Here is a 25002-nt window from a genome sequence, read left to right on the forward strand (position 1 = left end):
GGACTGCTTGCAACTGCTGCCTCTAACAGGGGCAGTCTCCTCTCTCGTGACTGCTCTCCGGTCCAACTTCTCTTCCATGTTTTAAATCTTCCTTTCCCAGCAATGTCTCTGCAGCTCCGTGCTGGGACTGGCCACGGGCCTTTGGTCCTTCTGGATTCATCAACAAATTCAGAAGGCGAGAGCCTGGCGACAGGAGCCCCCCCCTCCCCGAGACTCAGAACACAAAACAAAGCAGAGTTACACCTACTACTTATTTTATTGTATTTTATTTGCATAAACAAACTTCAGGGCTTTGCTAAACAGGAACTGTTCAAGTCAAAACAAACCAAAACTCTAGTTGGTGTGTGTGTGTGGGGAAACAGCACAGCAATCCTGGGGGAGGGAGGGAGGGAGGGAGGGCAGAGCTGAGGAGAAGGCGAGCGGTCTCTTTCCAGCTGCCTGGACGTGCCTCTCCTGCTAAGCAGACTCAGGGACTCAGCCAGAGAATTACTTGCAAACTTCTTCAGAATGGTTGTGTTGTTTTTTAAAGTAGAAGATAAAAAGAAATCCACCATAACGGCCATCCTTAACCAGCACAGGAGGGATTTGCCTTTTGGTTTTTTTATAAAAAGATTAATAAAAAATATTGAAAAATTATCATCTTTTCTATTTTTTTTTTTTTTTAACCTAGTAGAATTCTGAAGTTTCTTAGAAAACTATGTTACCTTGGAAAGAGCACTCAAGTTCACAACCAGCTGCACAGAGGATACACAAAATGCCTACAAGCAGTTTGGGACTCCAGCACACACCAGGCCTAACACTGTACACAAACAGTGGTGAAAAGTAGGGTGTTGGTTTTGTTTTTCTTTGTTTTAAACCATGCTAATTTTGTTAACTTTCAACATAAAAGGAAAACAAGCATTTTTAAAAGGCCCTAAACTCAACTGTTACATTAAAAAAAAGGTTGTTTTTTTTTAAAAAAAAAAAAATAATCATAGTTTGGTCCCACCAAGTTAACATTTAGATGTTTATTCACATGCTTCATCGTTTTCTTATTTATAAGAACCAAAAATAGTTTCCAAAATTATCATTTAATTGATGTTACTACGTACGTAAAGGCCTAAAATAAGTAAGAGTATGAATTAAAAAAAAAAAAAAAGAAAAAAAAAATACACAATAGGGGGAGAAGAATTTGAAATGGCAAGTTAATCCCGACCTCACTACTGCAAATGATAAAGAGAAACAAAAATGTCAAGACTACCAGGTTATAAGATGGGCACAAACCAAAATCCACATTGTCTTCAAAGCCTGTTACCAAAAATAATAACCGACCATTCTGTAAGGTCACAGATGAGAGAGAATCTGGGATCTCACCTGTACCTGACCTTACTCAGTCCAGGTGAGTCTTTGGGAAGATTTACTCCACGAGTGGATCCAAGCGTAAAGGATTGATCCGCGCGGAGGGAGGCGGAACTCTGGAGATGCAGTTAGAGCTTGGGGTGGTGTCAGAGCTCCTCTCCGGGCTCTGCTCAGCACTTCAGGGCGCCCTGACAACCTCCAGCACCGCGCTGTGCTGAGCCCCTTCCCTCCTGCCAGGGCTCTCGGACACACGCGGACGCGGCGGCGGCGGCTACTCAGCCGTTGTCTGTAAGGTGTCCTTCTCCTCCCTGTTCTCTGTTCCACTTTCATCATCTTCAATTTCTCCTTCTTCTCCACTGAATTTGTCATGAGCCCACTTGGGGCTGGTGCTTGACTTTCGGAACATGAAGCGACCTCTTCCTCGGGGGAAAGCTCCCCGGCCACGGCCTCTGTTCACCCACTTGTCCGCACCTTCACCCTCCCGGTCATCGTGCTGCACAGAGAAGCCAACGACACCGGTTAAAACAGACTCACCACTCACCATCTAAGAGCAGGAAAACTGGCCTGTGATACACAACCCTGCAGCCCAAAGCAGAGTGCTATCAAAATACTGCTGTCTAAAGAGAAACACGGGCTTGTTTGGGGAAGAAAAAGATGAAGGTGGGAACACACAACGGCTACACAGGCTTTTTGTGCACAGCAACCTGTCCTGGCTGACAGGAAAGTCTCTACAGAATACTCAGGGGTGGGCAGGGGATGAGTGTCCAGGCCTGGAGCACCATTGCTGGTTCTGCAACTCCATGATTTAGATATTCAACACATTTCCCCTTTATTTTCTTGCCAATCAAACCACTTTGGCAGCTTCACTCAAGGAGTTTAATAATGTCTCGCTTTCAGGAATGCTTTGCATGAACTAAGGCAGATCCAGCTGGTACAAGCAGACATGGACCATGTCACTGGGCTCAAATGGATCCGTTTCTGTCCATGAAGTGCAGTGTAGAGACTGGATACAGCAAAAAATTACAATGCTGCCTTCAATGAGATCAGAGAAAAATTGTAAATTAAAAGTACTGTGAAACCTGTGCTCTTTAAGGGGCCTTCAGGATTTCACTTAATGGCAAATCATCTACAATAAACAGAAACAACTTCTCTTTAGTCATGAGCCAGAAGCTTCTTTTCAAGTGTCACTTGAAGCCTCAACCTGCTGGATTAGACACTTCAATGACAGCCAGTGCTTTCACCTCTAAAGCATTGAAGATCAGATGTACCTGGAGTGTGTACATACAGGTTTCAGTACTCAAGACACATACCAAGTAGTACTTCTTGCTCTTAGGTGTGTACTCTGGATCCCACTCCTCATCTCTGTTTCGCTTCTGGAAGTCATTGTTGCCACCACTGTTGCTGTTGTTGTTGCCAGAAAAGTTGCCTCTGCCCCATCCTCTCCCTCTTGCTCTGAACTGCTGCACCAGTAAAACACAAGAAAAATAAACTGGTTGCAGTGGCAATGCCCTCCCACCCCCAGACAGCTTCCAGGGTGTCCAAGAGACACATTATCACTTCTCTAACCATCCAAGAACACCTTTAACTTATCATTCAAATAAAAGCTCAGTGCATTTTAGGGTTTAGCTGTTTAAGATCATGTAGAGGCTTTTCCAGAGCACCCAAGAGAAATCATCTGACCAATAAAACGTGCACCTAAGACATCTGTGTAACTAAGGCGTAAGAACTGCAAACAGTAAGCGCGGTTGTGACGAGATGAGTCACTTCAGTGGCCCAACCCAAACTGACTGATGCACATCACGCTGCCCATCGGGGTTGCTGAGCAATTACTAATGCACAAAAGCTTCCAGGCTTGATTCTGCTCCATACATCTTGAGTTCAACTGCCCAGACTATATTCTCAGCACCCTGGTTTGTGCTCCAGACCTGGAGTGATCATATTCCAGCTCATCATCCACAACCAGACAGTGTCTTTGGGGTTTCTCCTTTACTGTGCGCTTTAACTATGAACAACAACACACAATGGCCACTTTTTGATCACTTTGGGAATTGATACTTGGGGCAGGGGGGTGGAGAACACTTACAAAGGTCCCTCTGGCTCTTCCTCTCTCATTTGGACCAGTGAATTCTTTAGTCCCAAGTCGGGACTTGTCAAAGCCTGTGGTGCTTTCCTCCCTCTCCTCAGTCTCCTCAGGATATTCCTCCGCCTTGACTGAATGAGAGGATCGTGAAGACGACGAACTGGATCTGGATCTCTCACGTACCCTTCGGTGTTTCCTGTTTCAGTGATAGGAAATGGAGGTGAGGGGGACACCAACAGGGCTAATAACTCAGTTGTGACCTGTGTGCTACAGAACCATTTCTCTGTCATTCCCCTATCGATGCAATGCTCCCCTTTTCCTGCTAGGAGAAGGAAGAGCCATAGTAAGAGCTCAGGATCAGCTACAGCACACAGATCTAACACAAGTCCCAAGTCTTCTCCAGCAATAACTTGTTGCTTCTAAGATGTTTACACCATCTTCTATTAGATAAGCAGGCATCTACAGAGTTTTAGTCAAATGGAAAATTAAGCTAATAGGAAAAGATTAAATTAACATTAAAGCAAAGTCATTTAAACCTGGCTGTTCTCTATCACACAAGAGGAACAAGGAAAAGTGACTCACCCATTCTGGAGCCTCCTCATTTACCTTTAACAGTTATTTAGTGTTTCAGAGAGATATAATCAAGAAGACACGCAGAGGAATAATTCATGCCACTGGAGGAGTTTATGTCAAGAGGTGTACAACTAAACACACACACGGTGTCATCTCCAACCTTAACAGCAGAAATACGAAAGGCAGAAGGAAATGGCTACCAGGTCTCCTACATACTTTTTCTTTGAGCCTTTGTGACTTTTCTCTGTTTTCTCAGTTGATCTTTCCCTTGAGTGACTGGAATCTCTCGAGTCCACCGATTCTCTGGATTTATCGCGTTTAAGATCTCTTTCCTTATGTTTTTTACGGCGTTCAATATCAAGGCGAAGGTCAACAGGGTCGTCCTTATATTTCCCTTCAGCCTACAAGTGCAGGGAAGAGAGAAGAGTTTAATACAAAGCTTCACAGTGCAGCAGTTCAGCACCATTTACTTTGCTATTGACTGCACAGACTTGTGGAGAACAGGAGTTTATCTGAACACTAATCAATAATCAATTTTAAATGTAAAATAATGCACTATTAAAACAAGTTTTTATTTGTCAAGACTTCAATTTTCCTACTGCTTTTTAAGATCACTGCTTTTAACTTTTACTCTCCTCTCTTAAAACAGCATTAGAATAAAGAGCCTGGTAGCAGAGGAGGGAGAAACATGGAAGCTGACACTTTTTGTACACCACAGCCAGTGAGAGATGAGAACAACTTGGAAATCCAATCCAACTGATTATGTATCAGAACTACAGCATGTCAAAAATGTCTAACAGCCTGTGGACGTTTGTCACTGAACAGCAGCGTGCTTGCTATCCTGCTGACAGGCAGCACCTAGCAGGGTGGAAGGAATTTTAATCACCAGGTCTGGAAACAGAACTTAAGGAGAAGCAAAGGCTGCTTGGAGATACCCAAAATTATTGATCAAAGTGGTAAGAGATGGAGGCCACTGAAATGCAGCAACCAAGTGCATCTGGGAAAATGCCAACATCCCACTGATAGGGAGCCTTTAATATGTCTGTCGAGGAGATTTACTCTCTGGCAGACATCACCTATAGCACTCCTTCCCCTGGACTGGAAGGCACCATGTGAAAGATGCCAAGAAGTCACCACAGAGCATTTCTCTACATAATCCTAGCAAGTCTACTAATGCAAGCTACCCTTGGTGCTTCACAAAACAAAAACCAACTGGCTGTTCAAAAAAAAATATTCAACAACTAGTTGTTTGGTTGGTTTTTTTTTAAATTAACAATGTAAAAAAAATCTGGTAATGCTTTGCTTTGAGTTCTGTTTAAATAGCTACTTAAATAACGGATTAAGAGAGTTTCTTTGGAAAATGAGAAGCTGTGTTACCTGTGTATTATACTTTTTAAGACCAGTGGTACCTGGATGGGATTCTGCTGACTGCACATACAGCAAATTGACAGTGGCTGTGGTTCTGACAAACATTTAACTGAGCAGCAATAGGTCTGTGGGAAGCCTGTACACGAAGTCACTGGCAACAACACACAGTCTCCACGGGTGTGCTCAGCGACTGCTACCTTATTTACACAATGCTACTCTTGGGAAGTGGATGACTTGATACGCAACATACATCATATTAATCGTCTTGAATTAAATACAAAAGGATTAGTAATTCTCTAGCTAGTAAATTTTTTTTACTTACATGAGTTTCTAAACACTTTTTTGTTTAAATAAATATGTCAAATAACGCAGGAGTGAGAGCAGGCGTTTTGTTTTGGTATTTTGCTCTTCTACTTCCCCCAGGCAAAGAGCTTTAATTTCTACTCTGAGAATAAAACTGCTCCCAACACGATGGATGACAGATAATGACAAAATCAGCAGCAGCTCCCTTATGTGGTACAGCAAACACCTATTTGGGTTTGTGAGGGCACGTCTGTTTCACGGAAGGCTGGCGAGCTGTTTGGAAATCACGTTTATAACACACTCTGCCAAGCTGATGCTCAGAGTTCAGGCCCATCAAATCCATCTCACATTCGTCCATGTCAAGCCACAAGTGTGTTTGGAAAAAATCGAAAACAAATATGAAACAAGTAAGGTTTCAGCAGGACTGTTTAAAATCTCTTCAACGTTCAATGTAAATATGTATGAAGGTGAATAAACAAAGGTTAAAATCCCAAACATTTTACATTAAGCCATTTTTATGATTTGTTTACAGTGAGTGCAATGGCTTAACACTCATCTACTCAGAAAAGCTAATACACTAAATTCCAAATGGTCTGGATCTACTAAAACAAGTGCTGAATGTTAAAGTAACAGCAATCAACAGAAATGGTACAGTAAGTTGTTAGAACAAAATTTATCATCTGCTTAATAGTGTATTTGGTTTAGATAAGTATTTAGTTTTACTTTCCTCTTTTTTTTTTTTTTTTGACATGCATGTCTTTTTTGAAAACATGGTTGGAAATATTGCATGTATACAATTGATTTAATAATACTTACAAGCAGAAAAATATCACAAAAAGTCTCTTCTCTCATCATGGGCACTTGTTCCAAAAATCCTCTCTTTTTTCTCAAGCTCACCTCAATTGACTTTGGGGTCATTTACCATAGTCTAACCACTTCACAAAGGTTGATGATACATTTTTAATAAAAATTAACCCTTTGTAGTTCATTTTTAGAATTATGCCCATCCTTAAAAGAAAAACACAAACTTAAGTAGAGAGTAATTTAAACAAAAACATCACTGTTAAGTTCATGCCCAATGCACTCATTTTGTTGAATTAAACTAATCAGAGTAACAGTTCACCTTGAAGCCAGGATCTCTGGAACTTTTCGCTTCCTCTTGAGAGAATCCATGTTTTCTAAAAGTACTGGGAGATATATCTATCCTCCTAAAAGTAAAGAAAGTACACAGATATAATCTTGCTGCTATGAAGAATCTGAAGTTTTTGGTCTGCTTTAAGTGACATTTGATCTAATAAACCCCTCCACACTTTTTTTTTTCCTGAGGCTAGTTATATGTTTGAATTATTCTGGAATTATTCCAAGTTTAAGAGAAGGAAATCTGAAATACCTCGGAAACGTCAGACAGTGTCTAATGGCACCAACCTGTGGATTTCAGGGCTCTTTTTGTTTTTAGCTGCATCTTGTTCCATTCCTTTCTTTAGATATTTGGTAAAGCGTTCATTCAGTGTCATTGTTGAAGACCCAAAGTGATGCTCTGTTGGGGGTTTGAGTAAACAACAGCAGAATATTAATATCATGTTGTAAAAAGACAAAGCACATCAGTCCTACAGTTTGGTCAAATCCAGAAGCAGGACATGTGAAGCACATTGGTGATGAGCTCTAATTAATGCTGCTGAAAAATTTCAATTGCAATCTTGACATTAACAATTTCTTCAAGTGAGTCACAAATTCACTAGAACACACAAATTCTAAGTCTCAATCTCTGAATATTGCTCAGGTAAAACCAAGAATTCTGCCTTTCCAGAAGAAAAATTCTTTATGTAAATAAAGAACCACGATCAGGCTGCTATTCTCATCTATGGTGTATCTGCTGGAAAACAACTCTGAGCATTAACTAGAGTGCATGAAACCCACTTATTTGGGCAAGGGAGGAGTGAACCTTCATCTGAGGATACAGGGACTTCTGACCTACCTCTTACATGATGGACTATAGTCACTATGTGTTGAGCAAACAGTTCAGAAGGACTTCGCTGCGACTGAGCAGACTGAATATGATGGAAAATGGAACGAAATTCTTGCTCTTTCTTGTTGCTGTGGACAAGGTCACGACACAGCTTGCGTTCCTGAGCCAATATGCCACTTGGACTAGAGAAAGAACACACCACGTGAAATAGAAGAATGGGGTAAAGGGAAAGGGTTTAAGATTATTAAAGTTGCAGAAGTTCAAAGCTGACTGCATTTTTTATGTAGTATTATGAAGGCACCTAAGAACATTCAATAACATGAGCAGGACACTTATTTAAACATCTCTAAAACACACTGATCTAGGTTACTGTAACAGTTCAGGTCACTGGTTAGACTATATTTGGAGGGCTGTGCAGGTATTAAACCCTGACATCCTGTGAAACACAAGCCCATTCTTACATAACTAGCTGGCCAGGATCTTTTGCTACTGTTCCTAAATTCTAGATTAACCTCTAACATCCCACAGAGCATATTAACACTTACTGGCTACTGCTGTACAAATGAATTTTCTGGAATAACTTTTTATTGTCTTAAGATTTCTTGAAGGAATGTTGAAGTGGCCTCTCAGAACTTCCTAGAGTTTCAGTAATGCTATGTTGAGAATAAGAGTAGTTAAACACACTCCAGAGAATCAAATGTCATTTAAGCAGCACTGTAACTTTACCACACCAGTGAGATTCCAGCAGCAAGAAGTCACTGAGTACCTAACTCTTTCCAGAGCCCACTGTAGCATGGAGCCTGATGCAGAAGGATTTATACCTTGAATTAATCTTATACTCAGTCATATAAAATATTAGGAAAAGTTGTTTAATCTTCATGTTGTACTTTCACCATCTGCACACTGGTAACACCTTTGATCTCTCATCACACACAAAAAAAAAGGGTCACACAAGTATTAGAATGCCAGAAAAAATTTAATCCCTGTGTCCAAAAAAAATGCAAGTTGTGATGCAATATTATTTAGCCTTCCTCACACTTGGAAAGCACATGAGGATGTCAGGAAGAGAAACAGACTGCTCAAAAACCAGCCAAACTTACCGTGCAAGATCTTCATCAAAGGAATCCATTCGAATATTGACCTGGGCCTCACGAGTAATGGAAAAGGAGGATTTGCCAGGAGCCAGCCCCTCTCCTTTGGTGCCTGGTTTCTCCTTTACCTCAGAAGCCTTCCTTGGTGGGGGTGAAGAACTTTTTTCCTGGCTTGATTTGTAAGTGGTCACTCTGAAATTCTTTTCAGGGACAAACCCCCTGTGACCTGGTTCAGCTCTCTTGGATGCTGGCCTCTCTTCTTTTTTTGATCGTTCAGAATAACTTTCCTCCTCCATTTCATCAGGTTTCCTTTGTTTCTCTTTTCCAGGTGGCAAGAACACCACACCTTCCCATTTTCCTGGCCTATCCTCTTCTTGACTTTTACTTGAAGTTGCTACAACTTTAGACATAAATTTGGGCTCATCATCAAATTCCGAATCTTTCCGGGCCTTTGCCTTGTCTTTCTTTTCCTGCTCCTCTGTTTCCTCTTTGCCATAATGACTTTCCTTGTGGAACTCTGGGACTTTTACCTTGTCAAAGTCATCCCGGAATTTGTAGCGCTTGGGTGACTGGCTGCCACGGTATCCCTTCTCAGAGTCAGCTTTGGATGCATAGGAGTCAGATTTTGCCTTTCCATCTGTTGATCCCAACTCAGAGAAATTACCTTTCTCTTTACTTTTTTCCTTTTCAACATTTGTTACTTTCTGGTCTTTGTCTTTCCCATTCTCAGTCTTCTGCTCTTCCAGATACCTGTTCGTAAAACAGACATTACAGTAGTTTTCTTATTAAAAATTAAAGAGGTTAATACTTCAGTGATAAAATAAGTCAAATTTCAGAGAACATCAAGCTATACATGTACAGAAAGCCGTCTCTAGGCCCTAAAATAGTTAAAACATAAAGCACATTTACTCAGCCTGGATTTAGACTTTTAGTTGTCAATAAATTCAGCAAATGTAGAAGAAAATGGATATGCAGAACTGATGAAATGAGGCTTAGGAACAAATGAAAAACAACTTACCCAACAGATTCATTTTAAGGAAAATAGTAACATCTTACCCAATCAGTTAATTTACTTACAAACCTGGTTCAGGAGAACAACACATCAAAACTTTCAAACTGGGCTGTTCTGCTTTAAACAACACACTGGAAATAAAAGCCTCAAAAGCTACTTCAAATTTTGGATGCAAGTTTCATAGGTAAGCTAAATATTTCATGACCGACTGTAAATACAAATAAAAGCAAAAAGGTTAACAGAGGAGAATATTTATTTTGCCAGAGACAAAACACTTCTAGTGAGTACAACAACTTATCCTCACCTAGTTTAAAGCATCAGAACTGCGTTTTAAAGCATTCAGTAAGGAAAACCCCAGCTTTGAGGGAACAGCACTAAAGCTCAAGGACATTACTTTGGTGCTGGAGAAGCCCAAGATTTAACAGCTTTTTTTTTGTTTGTTTGTTTCCTTTTTAAATTTCATTTTACATCCTTGATATAGAATCCATCCAAAATCAAAATGACTTTAAAAAAATTAAAGATATTTAAAAGCACTTGTGAATGCTCCCATATCTTTTAAAACCAATTGTCATCTTCAGGCACAAACCTGCAGTGGGACTGACTAAGCAAACAGACACATGGGCAGTTGATGCCTTCTGTAGGAAGGATGTCTTCATTCTATTTAGTAATGATCTTGGTTGTTTAGTTTCTCATACTACCCAGATACACAGGTAGAAGCACTGTAACTACACCTGCCTTAGGCTGCTTGCAGCAGGATGTGCTGTAAGACTTAATTAAATTTTGCTAATTTATATTATCTGATGCAATTCAAGAATGCAGTACTAAAAAAAAAAAGGTTTTAACTGAGAAGTAAATAACTTAGAAATGCAGGTTTCCAGTGTGCACTGTTCCTCATCAGGCACATCTTCAAGCATTCACGAGCTGTCAACATTTTTGCAGAGAGGCTACACAAGCTTTAGAAATATCCACATGAGAAAACTGACTCCAGCTTCCCACAGTGCAGGGCCAGGTCTGTATCTTGTATCTTGTCTGTATCTGTATAATTTAGACAGTACCAGGCCTAAAAACACCCGGCACCCTGCACACACTGGGGTCTCTCTGCAGCTGGAGCCTGCACACACACACACACACACACACACACACACACACACACACACACGCCTCCCAGTGCTCCTGGAGAGAGCCCACACATGCAACCTGGCTGCCAAAATCCTGCAGCACAACGAAACGTGTCACTTGCCTTTTTGAGAAGGCTCCTCCTCCAGGAGCTGTGGTTTCCTCCTTCTGAGATGCACTGTAAATGGAACTGACTGGGGTTGGGCTTTTGCACACAGGGCTCTTCCTTGTTGGGCTCACACTTGCCGAGCCATGGTCAAAGGGACTCTGATGAGATCCTGCCTGAAAGGAGGTGCTGCTGCTGCTGCTCTGTAAAGCAGAGCTCATCTGGGATGGGTTGGACAGGGGAGGGCTCGACTTTTGCAATGGACTTGGCCGAGGAGAACGACGCCTCACCACAACTGACTGGAGAGGGCTTTTTAACGCAGGACTGCGCTCCCTCGGGCTGAGCTCAGACACAGAAGCTCTTGACCCTGAACTTGTACCATAGGTGGTCACATCTTGCCATGGTTTTGATCCCTCAGACGCCTTGGTGTCTTGAGCTGCTGCTCCTGAAAACGGCTGCTCCTTAGACTCATCGCCTTGGTTATCTCCTGCAGCCTGAGATGCTCGAGTATCCTTGGAAGATGACTTTTTCTCCTTTCCAGATTTACGCTTGGAAGACTCAACTCGGCTGTGATTGGAGGAAGACCGGGAAGAGGAAGATCTCCTTGACCGATCAGAAGATGACTTATCAGAATTCCTAGAATGACTTCTAGACCTTGGTGAAGGAGACCTTCTCTTGGGTGAACGAGAGCGTGACCTCCCTCTACGAGGGCTATAGGCCTGGCGATAATTCTGCCAGTTTGACCTGTAATTCCCGTATCCTCCTCGGTTGTACTGGCCCCATGGATAAAACCCTCGATTTCGGCCACGGAAATAATACGGTCTCCTGTATCCTCTGTTGTGACCTCTGAAATCCCGGTTCTGATAGACTCTCGGATGGTTCCTTTCTCTGTTATGAGATGGAGAATAGGATCTTGAACGAGACCTAGAACTGATTAAAAAAAAATAAATTACACAAATATTTTGAAGTTTTTTCTTCTGTCACAATTTTAATTGAAGTTTTATTAATTTTTAAGCTTTTTAAAAGTAATGTCTTTGGTTTGCCCTCATGCAACTGAGGCATTACACTTTGCCCTCAATACATTACAGTGGAAATAATTTGTGTCTGGGATACTGCCAAACAAATATTTGACTTCAGGATCGTTGCAGAGGTCATGATCAGCACATATTGCTCTTCATTTTTCTAGGACAAGCATGGCTGCTGCCCAGCTTCAGGAGAAGTGACACGTCTCAAACTTCCAGCCCTTTACAGCTCAAGGCCAAGGTTACACCTCACCTCAGATCTCCTTCACAAAGAAGTAGTTCTTTACACAGGTAATGCCACCATTATTGGAACAGATCAAAAATCTTCCTCTCGTGTCCCTCAGTTATCTCGTGTGGTTTTGAAATTCTGATAAGATGAAACCCCACTTCATTGCCAGGTGAGTTAATAAATGGCTACACCTCAACATGAGAAGAGCAGTACTGGAGCGAACGACACGCTGCTCTGTATTTAAGTTTCAAAAGGTGCACAACTGCCACAATTCAGAAGCTGGAGCTCCATCCATCCACCAGGCAGGACAGCAGAGGGGTGGGCTGGCTCTCCAGCCTGACGCCGCGAGATGGCACTGCTCAGTGTCCCTCTGCTGGCCTCCACGCCGTGCAAGAACATTCACAAAGAACAGAAATGAACCCAAGACAAGTACAAAGCCTGTAAGAATACAGATTTAAGCAGCAAAACATTAAGGGCTTATTGTTCTGACAGTCTCTTCCATTAATTTTTTGGAGCTGCAGTTGTGTAACTGTTTGAAAGCTGCACTGTAGCTCAGGATTAAACGCCAGCTTTACAGTAAGTATTTCACAGCTGTTGGAAAAAAACACAAACTCCTGACCAAAGTCTGAGATTTTAGCAACTTTGCATTAGAGAAACTGTCTGAACTCCTAAGTTTAATAGGAAAGAGATTTTTCCAAATGAAATTTTAGTAAATAATATTAATGAAAATCATTCCCAGAGTCCCTTCATACGTTAAGAGCGAGCCAGTCAGCTGTAAAACACTCGCTGGTCACACTCCAAGACGTGGAGTGTGTCTTTCTTTTACAGACCAGCAATACACACCTCACTGCTGTCCCCTCTCTGCTCACGCCTCAAACCCCAGACAATAAGGGAATAAGGGAACACAACGCTGCCCTGAGAATTCCTACAAGATTAGTGTGCACCAAGCAGAGATGAACTTTAATTCTGGGTTGGTTTTTTTTGTTTTCCAACCTACCAAATACATGACAGTTTAGCAGAAAACAGCCACTCACACTATAGTCACTGCTAACAACCAGTTTAATGATAGTTTTAACAAATGCTTCATCCTTTACTCCGAACTTTATCTGAGACACTTCCCCATTCAAACAACAACAACAACGAGAAGGAAAAGCAGAGGAGATGGCAAGAACCAGCTGTCAAAAGCACTGAGAACACACAGGTTCCCATTTTCAGACAACTGCTGCATTTGTGATCAGTTACCAGCAAGAGCCCTGCTGTACCCCGCTTCCAAAACCTGTTCTATCACATCAGAGAGGCTTGCAACAGGAAAAATTCACTCCAAAAGTTGCAGAGACTATTTTACAAGAAATCTTTTTAGAAAAACACAGTAAATGTTATGATGTAAAAGAACCACTAACAGGCACTGCTCTGGTTCTAAAGCACCTACCGTTTTACAATAGGTAAAAATGAAAAATTAAGTCATAAAGAAAGCAAGAAATATTAGGCAGACTCCAATGTGGCAATGCAACCATTTTTGGTGTATGCAAAGTACACAATAATGGATTTTTATGCCAAAATACCACAAGACCTACCTCGGAGGATATCCTAACGCCACACAAGATGGCTTGTCTGCACTAACCCCCTCCATTTTGATTCTTTTTTCAAAAAAAAAAAAGTTATTTACAAAGCACAAGCAGATTCAGCAGCAGCACAGGAGAAACAATGGTGTTTGCACAAGGTGCCTTTGTTTTCAGCTGTGGAAGTTCCTTCATAGCTAGGCAGATATTCCCAAATGACCACGTATCTTCCAGCATTCCAGCTTCTTTCTGCAAAGAACTCTGCTTGACTCAAGTCTCCGCCTCTAATTTTAGTTTTGTCATGTCCTTCTCTCTTTCCAACTGTACATTTATTACAGCCTCTGCATTTAAACATTCTCTTTAATTGTTACCAGTTGCATGAGTTTACAGACTAATGATTTTCAGAATGTGTTATTAATTTAAGATTAGTTAAAAAAAAGCAGCTGAACATCATTATACCCAGAACAACTGGAAAGTCCTTGCCAGAGACAAAATGCTTAGCCAAAAGAAAAGGAAAAAAACCAGATATCCTGATATCCAGGAAGATACAGCCTTTAACTGTCCTGATTAGAAGGAGGTAAGAACAACTACTACACACATTAATGATTTCTCAAAATTAGCTGCAGTGAAATTAACTTTCTCCACTCAGAACTCTCATTTCTGTTAACTGAGTCCTGTATGTCAGGAGGGAGGGGCAAGGAAACAACAACAACTGCCCCTACCTTTCATAGCAGTATCTTAAACTGACATTAAAACTTGTTTGAATCTGTTTTTAGAAAGAGGAGAAAAGCATGCAACATTAAAAAAGGCCCCTCAAGTCTGGGATCAATTAAAATGAAAGCTTAAAAAAAGCCAAAGATGTTTAACAAAACAAAGGAGCACGTTTTGCTATGGACCTTCCCAAGGCTTCTTCCCCACTCTGACTATGGAACATGCACTTAAACTCTCTCACAGCAGTAAAGCAAATGTCTTTAATGATCAAAAGCATTTCCAACCCTACAAAATTATCTCAGGTCAGGATAAAAAGCTTTGATTTTTTTGCACTTTGTCCTGCTTTGGCAATTTCAAATACCATAATTAACCACGAGTATCTTTAATGTAGGAAACGGGATCCCAGAGCTTGTGTGTACTCAGCATTAGGAAAAGCACAACAGGTCATCCCATGACATACAGCAGCAATTAAGAACTGCAGAACATGGGGGAAAAAACAACACTCACATTTTGACACAGGCTTCTATTAATAACTTTGTGGAAAGCCAAGGTACAGAGGTCTTCTCTAAGGGCCCAGTAAAAAGGCTGTAACAACTTCACTGTGGACTGTGACCCTAACAAGACGAGCCAGACTAACAAAACACCCTTTGATTTAACTGTACAGTACCTGTCAGTATTCCTACTAGGGAAAAAAAGACCTGCACAGAAAACTAAAATTATTGTTCACCAAAAAAACATGCTACAGAGACCAGATTAAGGGCTCACAAGAAGTATCCTGACAATGCTGAGAAACGGTCACCATTTATTCTCCTAACTCATGGAAAACACTTCAAAACAGCTCAGGTTGGCAGGAAACAGCCCAAGACGTGGGACACTATCTGTCCTAGAATCTAATCAAAGTCTTTCCCTGGAAAAGAACTAAGTGACAAACCATCTGAACAGGACAGAGGAAAAACACAGCTACACCCTTTGGCTTCAAAGCTGCACACACTTACCTAAGTCTGCGTTTTCTTGACCGTGAGACAGATCGAGAACGGGAGCGGGACTTGGAGAAGGAGCGTGAGCGTGACCTGGACCCAGACCTCGAACGGGAAGAACGGGATCCAGATTTTGACTTGTTAGTTTTAGACATCTTTGCAAGCACCTGTCACTTGTACCTGAAGGAAACAGGGAAATAAAAGTATGTGAAAAATTAAGTCATGCGACAGATTGGAGAGAAGAGGCGACACCTGGCAGCCTGACAAACTGCAGAGTGACACAAAGCTTGATAAGACTGGAAACGTGAATGTTTGAAGTGGCTGCCTAATAACAGATGAATGGTCTTGGGCTCAGAATAGAACATCTATTTTAGTCTAAGGAGGAAATCTGCAAAAAGAATAAAAGGCTTTCAGCTCAGAGGAACTACAAATCTGAGCGCTACAGTTGAAAGCAGCAAGTTAATGCAAAACCCAGGAACGGGCAGAGGCCGTGCTGCCAGCTTAAGCTAGTCTGTAAAGAGACAAATGACTTCATTTCAGTCACAGCACTATCAACACAGCCAGTTGTCACTGCTTTAAAGAACAATGAAGACATAAAAAAGCTTACCATCAAAAAAACAAACAAAAAAATTCAATCCCCAAAGTCTTCTCTGAATTTTCAGAAGGAATAATGAACAAAACTGATAACCCAAGATACAGGAATACACCCCTATTTGCAGAGACCTGCCTGGCTGTGAACGCTCAGGTTAAATCCTGGACACCCTTGTGCAGTTTCTGCAGTTGCTGTGATCAGTTACAGGCATGGATCATCCAGTGAGGAGCTCTCTTGCAGCCAAAATAATTCAGATGTCCTTCCAAATATTCACAGAGTCATTCAAATGCTAAAGACAGAAGAGACTGTGCTGTAGCATTAAATGACTCCAAATAGCTGTAATTATGAATTACCTGGGCTATTTTCAGGAACATATCCAGGTAGAGAGTCCCTTAAAAGATGTTTCAGGGAATGCAGTCTGACCATGTAATTGTTTCAGTTACTCCACTACCTGATCTGTTCTCTCATAAGCATCAACTTTGTATCAGTGAGCAAGATTTTCTAAAGGATTTTCATCATCTCTTATCTCAAGGGGAAAAAATAATATTCATGTCTATTAACCTAAGAGGGGGAATGTCACATTGTTTACATTTGAAGGTTGGTACAAATTTTGATGTATTTCCTTCAGCTGGTCAGATTTTCCTGTCAGTATCCACAAGAGTCAAATGCAAACACACAGTTTTTTTGGCTTCCAACAGAGATATTCACAAACTTCCCCCTTCATGCGACTAACAGCCTCCTTTTGTGGCCTCCCCTCCACCAAGGGCTGTGAAAGCAAACCCAGCATACCAGAGACGGGTCGGGAGAGCTCAAGTGCCTTTTCTGTCCAGCAGTTACAGTGCTCCTCAACTGCAGCAATACTTGACCTATTTAATCACGGTATCCAGCCATAAACAAAATTCCTTACAATTTAAAACTTGTTCGTGCTGCAAAAATATGCTCCAGCTTTGGAATCCCTCTTGGTTCCAGTATATTCTTCAGCTTAAATGGAAAATGATTTGGGCCCTGACTTGGCAAGGAGGAAGAGGACTCCACTCCTTCGCTCCTCAGATGAAGTTCCCAGTCTCCTTTCTATTTCCATTCCTAGAAACTGGAGGTTTCAGGAGTGGGATGGGAAAGAGAATAAGAGCTAGTTTGAGTTAAGGTTTTGGATTGTCAAATATTCCACATTAGCAGTTGGTATCAAGATTTGAACTCTGCAATTCCAGAGGTAGCTGATGAAGCTAAGAAGAAAAACTGCTCTCTTTAAACAATACAAAAGTTTCATTCACAATATCAGAAGCCATTTATTTAGCATTTAACAGAATTCCTTAGGAATTTCAACAAGAAATTACATTTTCTCCCCTTCAAAGTTTGTAAAATATTGCCTAGCTGTAAGTAATTTGGGCAGAGGAAAAAAAAAAAGGAAAAAAAAGCAGTGTACTGGTAGATTTACAGCTCTGCTTGTAGCCATGCATGCTCAACAGCAAAATCAGTCACTGAAAAAGCTTCTTACCTCACTGACTTGCCACTCGAAGTGGATCTCTACACAGTGTTACTGATGTTTCAGAATTTTACATAGAATGCATGAAAATTATACTGTGAGCAGAGAAAAGTCTGGACATGCAGCTTCCAAATTACCACTGAATCTAATTTTTTTATTTGTCAGAAAACATCCTCAGCTTTAGCAAACAATATTGAAGTGATACTCATAACTCTGCAGAGCTCTTTCAGAGTTGGACAGATTTTCACACACACTTGATGACATTTTGTTCATTTCTCTGCAGATCTGTCCATTTCTGTCCAAACCAGGAAAAGAGAACAACTCTCATTCAAAGCTTTAGGCTGCAACAGGCACCTCAGCAAAACAAAGGCCCCCAATGATACCACAAGGAAATCTGACCTTCGCTTTAATCAGCACACTGAAAAGGCAACTTGCTATTATAACTCTTCTATCCTCTTATTTCGGATTTGTCACCTATCCTCATCCTCTCAAGAGCATCCCTGTCACGTCACTAAGACTTCCTGTAACATGAATCATTGCTTGCTTTTTTTTTTTTGCCTCAACTTGCATTTTCCAAAACCTGTTCCAAAATCATCTACCACTAAGTGATGGCAGCTCCAGGTAGAGGTGGTTTGCCTGTAAAGATATAAAATTTGTGCATTTCCAGGTTATAACTAAGGGCTGGGCAGTGCAATAAACCCAGAATTAGAATTTTAGGTACTTCTGATCAAGCAGACATTTCAATTGCAATGGTGTGAATAAAAACTGACTACTGGATAAACACAACAGCTGCATTTTTTACTAAGAGCTGGATTTTTGTCTATTTATTTCTAATATGTAATCAGCACTTCAGCTTTAAATCATCAGACATCCTCCCTCATGTTACATAAGGAAATTCAAAATGCATGAGAGCTACAAAAGATTATATAGTAAAAATCTAATCAAAGTTTTTAACATATACAGTGGTCTAAAAATGTCTGTGGCTTTGAGACCCCTTATAAACCTGCTCTGTTCAGGGAAGCAAAAGTCTTGGCCTCTGCTGTCCTAGGAGAGAATAAAATAAACACTGTGCAACTACATGAGGTCATGGAGTCCCTGAGAAAACTATCAGTGACTGTTGTGACAGTCCAGAGATGACATACTGTAAGATATTTTAATTATTTCAATGGCTAAAAAGCATCTCAAATCATGAAGTGAACAAAGAGGCATTTTGATGCTCAGGCCAAAACCTGAGCATCTGTGAAACAAACGCTCTGCAATGTTCATCACCCACATCCTGGAAGAGGGGAAAAGCTAAGATTGCTCTGGGAATTAGGAAAAAGGCTGTAAACATGATATTTGCATGAACAGAGTATTGGATAAAAGTCATCAACAAACTTTCCAGCAAAAGTGACTAATGAATAAAAGCCAGAAAGAAAAAAAGGAACTGCATTAGTACAAGTTTATCCTTTTTTTTTCACCTACTGATTAAAAATAGACACATTTAGGAACATAAACACAACTGATGGAGCACTTCTGCTGCTGCATCCATTTTAAGCAAATTCCAGTGGACTGAATTGCAATGTCTTCACTTTCAGTTGCTCTCCAAAGCCAAATTACATATATGGTTACCAAAGACTCCAACCACTGCCAGAGCACTTTCAGAACAGCCCCACGCCCCTGGCAGGAGCAGCTGCTGGGAAAGCAGGTCGTTGTTCATCACGGGAGCTGGTACCTTCCAGAAATGGGAAGTTGGCTTTTATTTTAAAAAATCATGTTACATGTTCCCATTCTTCCCTTTCACTAGTAAAGATGCTCTATCAATTCAACTGAAGTATCTTAATAGATTCCACACTAGAAACTATGTAGGAAAACAAATATTTTTATGTTTCCTGCTCTATTAGGAAAAAATAAATCACACCAGGGATGAAAATCAAACAGCACTGCCACTGAAGAAGCAAAGTCTGTTCTTATTCATGCTCATTTTCAGGGAAAGAATGTGTGAAAGGCCCATTTATAAATATTTCCTTTTATTTTACTAAATGCATCTGTTGAAACAGCAACATTTCCCAGTCTGTTGTCCAAAACAATCCAAAGTTTGCAACAGCAAACCAAACATGGAAGAGAAGCAGAAGAAACAAATGGTCATAGGAACTACTAGAAGATATAGGAAAATAACCCAAATTGCCTCTCAGAATCAAAGAGCTGTTCCCAACTGAATCCTGAGGGGCTTTCATACAATAAAATGAGGAAAAAGCTACATTCTGTAAAGAGATTACAAACACACCCCCAAAACTGTAATTTCAGGAGAGTTCTCTACTAAATAACAACCCTGTAGTTCAAGAACAAACTACACTTCAACATATCCTCATCTGGAAGGTACCTCTGTTTACACTGAACTCTGTCCTGCTTGAAATATTTTAATAGACTAATCTAATTAAAACAGCTTTCACCCCAGCTCTCCTCTGTTGTGTCTCTCCTGAAATAAATAATTTTCCAAGAAAAAGCATATGACTGACCAAGTAGAGTAAATGTGGCAGCAACTCTCAGTAAGTCCTGAGAAGGCCCCAAAATAGATTTTTATAAAAGTATTATTTGCTTTGAGCTGTTTAAAAGTCTTTGTATTTTACTGTGACCCACAGCACACCAGCCAAACATTAGTCTGGTATGCAGGATGTGTGCCAACAGCTCTCTTGTCTTAGAAGGTTTTTTATCTTTGTCAATATTTTTAAAGTCAATCCATTCCTCACACGTGAGGTAACTCCTACTGAAATAGAAACTGAGCTGCTATGCTCCATCAGCACTCAAAAGGTTAAACAAACTAAATCTTGGAGTCGGTTCATCTCCCCTGAGTTAACAGTTACAGTTTAACTTGCAGCTTGCCCAGGACAGAGGGTGGATGAGAAGGTACGTTCCAAATCCCAAGACCGGCAGTTTTACCACTTTTGGAGATTTTATTTCCTATTGTGTGCCTACCTGTGTGAGCAGGCTGACCCCCTGCACCCCTTCAACAGTCAGGCTTCACCGTCTCAGCTTTGTCAATTATGGAATCAGGAAACAAACCTGGAATGAGAAGAAAATGCATTGAAGCATCTTTGTATGTGCATCGTTGTACTCACTGCCACCGATGACAGACAGGATCCAGCGTCCTCCAGCTACTGGCCAGTGCTGTACAGCTCACCTCAAATATTCCAGAGTGCAGATATTGAAAGAGTTCATCACCCACTTCACCACAAATCCCTTCAGGTACTTTCATGAAGAACACAGTTTCTAGAATGATTATTCAAGCTTTCCAAATTTTAAGTCTATTTATTCCTTCCTCCCTCCACCTCCCCTCCCCTCCACCCCATCTCCTGTTACATACACACTAATCAGTACAGTGGTACTGAAGTAATTTCTCTCAGCTCATTTGTATGGTCTCACTGCTTTCAGGACTAAAGATTTTCCCATATTGTTAAAGAGAATCCACAAGGAGGGGTGTAAGTTTTAAAAAACAACGGGAAACACAACCTCACAGAATGACTCTGTGTTACTAAACCCCTGATCTAACAGCAGGTATGGCATTTACTCTGTGTTCAATCATAAAATAAACCTCTAAAGCTATTCATTTCTTCTGATTATGTCATTGAAAAAAGATTTCAAGGCTACCTGAAGATTATACTTTCTCTAAAATGATGATTAAGTCTCATTCTCACCCAAGAGGGAAGGTTGCATTGCAAGGTGCAGTGTTTTCCAAATCATGCTTGCCAATCTTTGAAAAGAAGCCAAATAAAGAACACACACCTTTTTTTTTTTATATTATTTTTACTGCTGTCATGTCTGCCCATGTAAATGTCCATGAGAGAGAGAAATCTGGCCTTTCACCTTACAAAGATCTTTGACATTCAGCCTTTCACTGTGGCTACCAGAAAAAAATAAATTGCCATCACCATTTTTTCTTGCTTTGTGATAGAACACTTGGATTTGGTTTTGGTTTTCACCTATTCCCCAAACACCAACATTACCACAAAAATTTGGTACAATCCACTCACTGCACACAGGTGTCATCCAGATAAAAAAGCTGGCTGAATTCCCTTCTGTACATGAATACTGTTCTCATATTTAGAGCAATACCACAAAAAAATGAACCAAGACCACACACAACAAGAGAAACCAACTAATCTTTCTTCCAGATATGGAAAGGAAAGTAGGAAACGTGCTCAACACTCTCTGCTGAAGCAGAAATCATAGTCCAGGAGTTCTGTATTCCAGAACATCATAAAGAACATTTCTAGATGCCAAGATATGGGTCAAACGAAGAACATTTCTAGTTGTCACAATGCCTTTTTCCAGGAATTTGTTTCCCATTTCCAACTGGCCTGTGTTACTTTAATGACTGTCTCTTTCCATCCTCCACTCCTTGTTTTGTTTCAAGTCTTTCAAGCAGCACTCCTGGTTATTTCAGCCCTTTCACAGATGTTAGAGCAGAACAGAACCAGCACGGCCCTGTACAGCAAAGCCACCTAACAAAATGTCACAGCTGAAATCATTCTGTCTCCAGCCTGTCGCCGAGGATTGCTGTGCCACACAGCACCACAATCTGCCAGCTCGGAGAGAAAAACACGACAGATACGTCCCTACTGAAAAGAGCTGTTTATTTCTCTTTGTATCTGTCCATGACACACTGAGCACAAACACCAACAACGTTTGGAAACAAGTGAAATGGCTCCTGTACCTACCTCAGAGGTGTGCTCAGCGCTGCAGAACTCGTTACAGGGGTTGCAGTCACTGCACAGTGTTTACAAAACACTGACTTGCAAATATTAAATATTTTGCAAAAGAATTTGCAGGAAGCTCCATGTAATTGTGTTAGGAAAAGAGAAATTTACTTGTTCCTTCCTGGCTAGCATTTAATGAAACTCTTGCAGTTTATCTTGCTGTAAAGCCCAAAGCAAACAAGACAGCACCTCATTAGAGAAAACATCCCTGCCTGGGAGTCTTGTCACCCATTTAGCTCTCACTAGCACAAACTTTCTTCCCTTCTTTGTTTGGGAAGAACCAGCTGAACTGCTACTTTATTTGCTCACAACTGTCTTCATTATCAGAGAACAAAAAAATTAATTCTCCTGCAGCCAACTCTATAATTCATAATCCTGAGCTCCAAAACCCAAACAAGATTAGTCAATTAAAAAAAAACACCAACCCAAACAGTCTCCTACAAAACATCTTACAAAACCTACACTGTATTATTATTATTATTATTATACAGGCAACAGCAATCACTAGAGAAAGACACTTGTAAAGAAAACACAGTCACAGAACTACACAGTAAAAAACCAGTTTCATTTCCCACAAAACAAACTTTTTAATATTTAGATAAGATACCTGAAAGGCTTACATTAATTTAAACTGTGGCAGCCTTTGTCCCAGCCAAGAAACTGCCTTTCTACAACTTAAAAACCCAAAAGTTATAATTAATTATTGCTGATTTACCCTATATCCCAATTTGTACTCTACAAAGATATCAAAGATACTGGAAAGTGCTGTCACACAGAAATGTCAGCATGGTGTTCTTTTTGAAAGCACTGAAAATAAGAAATCGGCTATTTATAAACTTCAACAACAGCAATCACCTAAATCCAGGCCTAACAGAGGCAGAAATCTGATCAAGCAATTAAAAATCAAGCCCTATACATGATCTTTTAACTCACAAGCCTGTAAAAATCACCACTTCTATGCATTTTAACTCATCTCCCTCCCAGAGAAGCAGAGGAGGTAAGTGGCATCCACAGATAGGGCAGGAACGCGGCTGTAGGGACTGCCAAGTGTTAGTGAAGGTACAGTGACAAAATATAGGAAATAAAAAGCCTCAAAACACAACAGTAACAACTGTCAGCAGCTCTTTCAGTTAATTTCAATATGACCTTGTTCCAATTTAACTAGCTACCTAGAGCACAAGAGCTGCACTGGTGCCAATACCAAACTGCTACTCGAGCACCAGGTAATACCGATGTGAGCAAACTGATCCAACCAGCCCAACACCAGCGACTGGGCTGGTGTGAAAACACCCAGAGGAGTGTGAGAAACGTGGAGCTGGGTGTGCTCCCTCTCACACTCGGGCTCAATGCTCTGAGTACAAGCAGCTCAACACCAGAGTCAGATCAGAGCAGCCTTTGTTTACCAGACAGGTACCTGGTGAGGAACAGAAACGCTGTTGTTTTGGTTTGGTTTGGTTGTTTTCCTGTAGCAAGTGCCTCAAAAGGCTGTTTTTCACACTGTGCACTAATTCCCTGGAAAGATCTCCAGTCCAAGCAGCCCTTCACACTTGCAGCTGTGGAGGCTGCTCATGCAAAGGGACACAGCCAGAGAACACCCCGAAACCCACCTGCCCTCAACCCAGCCACGGCCGGGCTTGGAGACACGCGGCACCTGCTCTTCCCTGCAGCTCCTGAATGCAGTGGTTTTATCACAGAGCAAATCAAATAACGACCACAGCAGCTGGACTGTCACAAATCCCAACAGCAGATGAAAAGCTGAAGGCAGTATTGGTAAATTAGTTGATTTTTACATCCATCAATACCCTGAACTGAAGCTCCTGCTCTAAAGGAGCCATCCAGAGGCGTGACGGATGAGCCGTGCTGGGCACGACAGCTATGCAAAATCTATTCCCAGCCAGCTTTGTACTGCAGCTGCCTGAGATTTTTTGCTGTGAACTTATTTGAAGCAGAAGAAAAGTTGCAGCTTTCTACATGTCAGAGCACACTGGAAGTGCCAGCAGCACCATACAAACACTGGCTTTGCTAGTTCAGAAATCAGAGTCGAATCATCTCACTTTCTACTTGATTCTTCCTTTTCAAACTCAGGTTTGTTCTTGCACCTAAAATTAAATATGATCTACCAACAGCACACTTCAGGGGAAGAAAAGCTGCCACCTGCAGAGCTCCCACTGCCAGCCTGCTGGACTGCAAATTTAAATGCTATTTCTAATAATCCAGTTCAAATTTCATTAGGGTAACAAAAAGCAGAACAATTCCTCTCCCTAGATCAAGTATCCAGTGTATGTTTTCAGGAGATTAATGACACAAGTTAAACTAAAGCCTACAACTACATCTACCAACCTCCTCCACAAAAACCTTCCTGTACAACACAGCTAAAAACAAAAAAAAACCAACAAAAAACCTGAAACCACAACAGTGTGTTCTGCTTTAATATATGCCAGAAACACTTTGGGGGGGAAAAAAAAGTTCATATTATTCTGCCATGGCAAGAGAAGCATCAGTTTGCCAACAGCAGCTCCAATTTCTCTCTAGTCTATATGATTTCAAAATTAAGATCTCTAAAGAAGTTTAACACTGAGCTCCAGCCCTGGTTTCAGATAATTAGAAGCAGGTTCTTCCACAAAGGACTGATTCTGCAGATGGCAGCGCTGAACAATCCATTGCCAAATAATCTGAGCAGTTATAAACACCAATCAGTAACTTTTCTGATACTAGTTACTGGACTAAAAACTATTCTATA

General features: G+C 41.0%; 1 protein-coding gene across 2 annotated transcripts; it reads right to left on the minus strand.

The window, feature by feature from the left end:
- Window positions 1-1597: 1597 nt before the first annotated feature.
- On the minus strand, window positions 1598-15634 carry THRAP3 (thyroid hormone receptor associated protein 3). Of its 2 annotated transcripts, none has more exons than XM_010174343.2 (10): window positions 15470-15634; window positions 10972-11883; window positions 8729-9469; window positions 7638-7810; window positions 7088-7199; window positions 6786-6870; window positions 4208-4392; window positions 3422-3614; window positions 2649-2798; window positions 1598-1831 (listed from the first exon to the last, which is right to left on the minus strand). In XM_010174343.2, exons 1-10 carry the CDS (start codon window positions 15604-15606, stop codon window positions 1610-1612), a joined length of 2910 nt encoding a protein of 969 aa, XP_010172645.1. In that variant the 5' UTR covers window positions 15607-15634; the 3' UTR covers window positions 1598-1609. The 2 variants fall into 2 exon arrangements, with proteins under 2 accessions (XP_010172645.1, XP_028942412.1); XM_029086579.1 differs by having other exon boundaries at window positions 1610-1831; window positions 2649-2795.
- Between the last annotated feature and the right edge of the window lie 9368 nt (window positions 15635-25002).

Source organism: Antrostomus carolinensis, unplaced genomic scaffold (assembly GCF_000700745.2).
Source record: "Antrostomus carolinensis isolate BGI_N321 unplaced genomic scaffold, ASM70074v2 scaffold8198, whole genome shotgun sequence".
NCBI classification, from domain to species: Eukaryota; Metazoa; Chordata; class Aves; order Caprimulgiformes; family Caprimulgidae; genus Antrostomus; species Antrostomus carolinensis.

What these genes read in the sequence shown, in the direction of transcription:
- THRAP3 (XM_010174343.2), bottom strand. Translation starts at nt 15,606, where the DNA reads ATGTCTAAAACTAACAAGTCAAAATCTGGATCCCGTTCTTCCCGTTCG. An exon ending in CACAAAGGCTCAAAGAAAAA is followed by an intron (nt 3,615 to 4,207) that starts GTATGTAGGAGA and finishes TCACTGAAACAG; the next exon opens with GAAACACCGAAGGGTACGTG. An exon ending in GAAGAGCCAGAGGGACCTTT is followed by an intron (nt 2,799 to 3,421) that starts GTAAGTGTTCTC and finishes TTACTGGTGCAG; the next exon opens with CAGTTCAGAGCAAGAGGGAG.